The 5,528-nt window shown below is 40.7% G+C and overlaps 1 protein-coding gene across 5 annotated transcripts in view; it reads right to left on the reverse strand.

Moving 5' to 3' along the window:
- The window catches only part of abcc3 (ATP-binding cassette, sub-family C (CFTR/MRP), member 3), a 108,197-nt gene that overhangs the window by 23,670 nt on the left and 78,999 nt on the right, over positions 1–5,528 (reverse strand). For all 5 annotated transcript variants that reach the window (XM_014028578.1, XM_014028583.1, XM_014028612.1 and 2 more), the window contains exons 13-18: positions 4,008–4,154; positions 3,751–3,838; positions 3,450–3,516; positions 3,236–3,362; positions 2,805–2,981; positions 1,179–1,346 (exon numbers count right to left, since the gene is read on the reverse strand). In XM_014028578.1, the coding sequence (XP_013884032.1) occupies positions 1,179–1,346; positions 2,805–2,981; positions 3,236–3,362; positions 3,450–3,516; positions 3,751–3,838; positions 4,008–4,154 (774 nt within the window). The remainder of the gene's footprint in view (positions 1–1,178; positions 1,347–2,804; positions 2,982–3,235; positions 3,363–3,449; positions 3,517–3,750; positions 3,839–4,007; positions 4,155–5,528) is intronic.

A 5,528-nucleotide genomic window follows, 5' to 3' on the forward strand; every position in this document is an offset into this window, starting at 1 on the left:
TGATTGGACACTTCCTGGTATGTGGGGCAGGAAACGTATATCCTTTTATGGTGTTTTTGGGGTGGTAATTATGTAAATCACCTCTCCGCGTTCACGAGCATCTGGATACGAACAGGCGTAATTCATCAGTTTACGCAGCTCATTTACACACTTTTCCTGAAGACAGAAGAGTTTGTTGAATCTGGCGTGGCATGTTCGTACGTACAAACCCTTCATACGAACAAAAGTAAGAGAAATTTAGGAGAAGAATATGAACATGTTCTTGCATGAGGCTCAATGATTTGTGAAAATGTCCCTGAGTCCACGCAGGGATGTCCAGAACAGAAACATGTCTGTTTCAGTGCAGTGCTGCCTGAAGGCACAAACATCACAAACATTTATTTGAGCTCAGGGATTTTTCCAGATTTGTGATTTTTTTTTACTGATATAATGAACTTTAGATGAAAGGATTATTCTAAACAACCCATTATCTTTAGACATTCAGTTTGTTYAACCTCTGCCAATCTTTACTTCTGAGACATTCAGCCTCTCTACTATACTCTTTTCAGTCTTCTTGATGACCTGTTTCCAATTAACCTAATTGCAAAATGCTCCTCCAGCTGTTTCTTATTTGTACCTCTTACTTTTATAGCCTTTTGTTGATCCTGTCTCAACTTTTTTTTGTTGTTGCCATAAAAATTCAAAACGTGTATTATTTTTTATTGTTAATTTTTTATTGTTCACGTTTACTGTGTTCCATTCTAGGTTTATGACATTTGCAAATGGTTGCATTTTTTTATTAAATTTAAATAGTTGTACAAGCCTAACTTCAATTGCTCAATCAGCAAACTTTGCCATCAAAAACTCATAAAAGTTAGAGCCCCCTTGACAGAGAAAAGCGCTTGTTTATAATATTTAGCAACAAACTGGTAAAACTGATATGACTTCCTCTTCAATAAAAAGATAAGACTCAATTTCCTGAACTACAACAACACTGAGCAACTWCTGTCATGAAAGTTGTTAGAGGTGATGCAGTAGCTCCGATTTTAAATCTCTGAGACATTTAAATCAAAACTCAGCCTGACCAAGAGTCGTGTGGTGCATACAGCAAAATGTTACTTTGAGATTGTCTTTACTGTGTTGATTCTCTTTGCTTTACCGTTCCATAAATATCAAACTGTGGAGCCTTCTCTTCTCACCTTTCCCTTCAAAAGACCCTCAGGACCAATGAGGTGGTCAAAGATGTGTTTGGCCACATGGGCGTCCACTGCAGACAGGGGGTCYTCCAGCAGGTAGACATCAGCATCACTGTACAGAGCTCGAGCCAGGCTCACCCTCTGCCTCTGACCACCAGACAGGTTGATGCCCTGCAGGACAAAAAAGGCTTTAATTACTGTGAAAAGACAGTTTACAAAACCTAAATTTTTATTAGACTGTGTTTATTTCAAAATGAACCTAGATGTCTGTTCAGATCAAGGACACACAAACTAAGGGTGTATTCAGACCAGGAAAGTCCTTTGGTCCAATTGTTTGGTCCGGACCAAATATGGACTTTATTATTTTTTTCATTTGGTGCTGTTTGCAAATGAACTATAACTTGTAAACAAAGCCATCAGGCTGACGATCATTGCTCCCATTGGACAAAAAAGTACGGGGGCGGGACTGAGCCACAGACCCAGAAGAAAACAAGGAAGTCCTGCACGCTGCAGTTCTGATGCGCACATTTTTGCTGATAGTACAACTGCAATAGCATTTAAAATGTCAGAAGCAGCTAATTTAACGGTGGTTCCGTGATGATAATCTAATTTTGGAGCAGCGTCAGTAAATGTGTCCCGCGACCCAAAGGAGAAGAGGTGCCCTGCGTGTTCTGACCCACAACACGCCGGCAGCAGAGCTGCTAACAGGAGACGATGAAACAGGTGTTTTCAGTTTATTTAGCTCAGCAACGGTGGCCTGTGAAGTCCAAAAAGCTGCACGTTTACTGCAGTTGGTTCGGTTAGAGTCCGGTCTGTATTTACACCAGAAGCAAACTGAAGTGAACCACACCAGAGTTCGTTTGGAAGCGGACCGAGACCACCTCAAAAAGCAGATCTCGGTCCGGTTATTTGATCCGCACCAGAGTTCGCATGTGTGTATTCACACCTGCACAAAAGGTCCGGACCAACGCTGGAAACGAACTCTGGTTCGTTTAAAGCGGAGCATATTATCAGGTCTGAACACGACCTAAATCTCACATATCAACATATAAGCTCTGCAGAGGTGTATAGTAATTACAGTAAGTACATTTACTTCTTGACAGTAATTAAATACAMTTTATGAGGATTTGTAATTTTTGCTCCGATCACATTAATGTTTATAAAAAGTTAGAGTTTAGATATAAAAGTCCCAGGCAGGTCGGGGCTTGGTTCGGGAAGAGGGGTGGGAGTAACGGTGTACCGGTTCAGGTATCTCAACTGCAGTGAACTGCTCACATGRGAGCAAATACATTTAATACCTTTTTATTAAATGTATTTAATATTTACTMATTACATGACTTCTCCTTCAGGGGCAGTGGGTGATTCTTTTAGAGTGGTGGGTTGAGGTGTCATTCTTGGAAAAACATTTCAGAAATGTGAAATATTTTATCTTCAAGTGGTATATTTAAGACCAYTTTACACAATTATTATGAATTCAAGACATTTTAGAGTCCATAATTTTAGAAACATGAATTTAAGACTTTTTAAGGACCCGCGGACACCCTGTCATATAAAGCTATTTGTTCTAGCTTTGCTTTATTTTATGAAATGAAAGACAGAAAACTGAATGTTCTTCTTCTACTTTTGTACCTTCTCTCCAATCTCAGTCATATCTCCTCCAGGCAGAACTTCCAGGTCTGGCGTTAAAGCACAGGCGTCCAGCACACGGCGGTATTTCCGCTCATCATAGCTTTTCCCAAACAGGATGTTGTCCCGCAGCGTGGCATTTTGTATCCAGGCCTGCTGAGGAACGTAAGCCACCGAACCCTGAGGAGAGAGGTGCACAAATGTTTCTTCACTGTGTTGTTTATCAACATAACAAACCTGCAAAAAGAAGAGGGTCTGAATAATATCTGAAGCCACTGTACTCTTGTACTCWTGTAGGCAGCAACTGGTAAAATAATTTTACTGTACTATTCCACAAAACAATTGGAATTTTCTTTTTAAAGATATAAAGCAGTAAAAATTCAATGAGTGATTACAAAATTTCAATGGAATATGCAACATGAAAACACACCTACCCGAACAGAAACCTCGCCCTCCAGTTTTTCCATGTCGCCCAGCAGTGCAGAGATCAAGGAGGATTTTCCACAGCCCACGTGGCCCACAACAGCCAGCAGGGAGCCCTGAGGCACCATCACATTAATGCTAAAAATACACAGTCGTCACTTCAATGACTCGGGAATGCAAACACGAGACGTTGATACAGTGTGTGTGTGGATTTACACAACATACTTGTGTAGAACAGGAGGATCTTCTTTAGCCCAGGTAAACGTTCCATTGACTATTGAGACTGAAAACTCTGTTGAGCAACGACAWGACAAGTGACTTTCTTTTCAATGGGTTTGGAATCGTTGACAGATGACAAACGTAAAGTCATTATACTTATAAGTCACTGGGTTAAATGTACTAAAGGGAATGTAGTAACAAAGCATTACTGCTTTCATTTTGAASAAACAATGGTAAGATGACAATAGACCTAATAGATACTTCTGTTATGGTAGTAATGACAGAAGAGACTGTGTTTAATCCAAACCTGTGCCTGTGCTCTTCCTGTCCACTACGTTTGGGTCCAACTCATCGTGACTCAGGAAACTTTGGATACGCTTCAATGACACACTGGCCTGAGACACACACACACACACACACACACACACACACACACACACACACACACACACACACACACGTACACGTACACGTACACAGAAAAAACAGCAGTTGAACAAAGATATTTGAGTAGGATGTGAAACAAACAAACAAAAAGAAGCCAAAGATAGAATAAACGGGCACCTGTACGAGGCTGCTGATCACTTGGGGAAGCATGTTGAGGGGAAACCTGAGGATGTTAAAGAGCGAGAGCGACACAAAGGCCTTTTCTGCATCCAGGATGTTTTTCTCATCTACAGTCACATACACAGCAAACGTTGTCAAGGCAACCTGTGAACACACGGGGCAAATAACAGCAAACTCAGACATCATGGTCCATCACTTTCATATAAGTGAAAAAAATGCAGAAAATCAGCTGTGTTAATCAAAAAAGATCCCGCCTTGCTGCTTAGTATCAAGTACAACTATTAAATAAATTTTCCAGAATAAAAAAATGAGCTCAGGACTAAGAGTTAGAAAACAAAAAGTTATTTTTAACTGGAAAGTTTCTGAAGAAACTTTGGAGGATGGCTGTGTAGCTACTGCCTGCAGGGACGTGCACAGATAGACGTCATGTGGTGCTTGAGCACCTGCCCTTTTCCCTCCAGACCATCAAGTGCCCCTGTCGAACCCGCCTTTTTTTTAATGCTCCATCTGTCGCCCTTGGTTGCACTTCTTATTAAGTGTACAACTATAATGGCAGCAGTATTAATATTATTAATAATAATATTGCCCTCACACCCTCCCTTCACCACACACACGTGCGCACCTGCAGAGCTCACTCCTGCGCTGTCCCTCGGTGAACGCGCTGCGCGCTCGTGCAGGAGGAGAGCAGCTGAAGCAGCTCCTCTCTATAATCAGCAGGTAATTTACCCCCAGGCAAACTGTGCGGGACTGTCTCGCACTTTTCACTCTTGTCCCGGCGTCGCGCAAGTTGAAAAAAAGTCCGCATTCCACTGATCAAATTATGACACGACAAAAAACYAAGAAAAAAAAGAAAGGGAAACAATCGACATACGTTTTRTATTGGCTGCYATTCATTAGAAAATGCCTCCTTATTTCTCTCGCTGTCTTCTATGCAGAAGGAGGAGAGAGGAGAATAAGGCAAAGACGCAGCGGCTGCCAATCAAACACACGCAGCAGCGTGTCCTGCGGGCCGCCACCACTAATAAATATCTAAACACATGAAAGAAAATGGATTTTATTTATGCAGAATGTGATGGAAACTATGTCAAAAATGCAGCAAAATACTAACTGGAAAATAGGTGAGGAAAGTGAAAGATGATTCTCAGAGAGAAAATCGCCAAACGTTTTTTTTCCTGAAGGAAAACACACCGTGAAGCAACTGTCTGTAAAAGAGATTCACACAAGAAACACAGCAAGATCATCTGACCTGCTTATGGTTTTTTTTTATCATGATAAAATAAAAATGAAATAGAGTTAAAATATTTTTAGCCAAAGCATTTTTTTGATAGATTTTAAAATGTATTTAATAACATTATGTACTTTTTTCTTAAAAACCTTTAAAAAACATTGTTGTATAGGCTAACAACAGCCAAAGCAGAGAGGAATGAATGTCTAATGTGTCCATATTAAAATGACACAATGTGATGGCCCACAGGATCTGGTCACACTTTTTACCCCCTAAACCTCAGATGCTGAAGT

Source organism: Austrofundulus limnaeus, unplaced genomic scaffold, assembly GCF_001266775.1.
Source record: "Austrofundulus limnaeus strain Quisiro unplaced genomic scaffold, Austrofundulus_limnaeus-1.0 Scaffold5, whole genome shotgun sequence".
In the NCBI taxonomy this organism is placed as follows: Eukaryota; Metazoa; Chordata; class Actinopteri; order Cyprinodontiformes; family Rivulidae; genus Austrofundulus; species Austrofundulus limnaeus.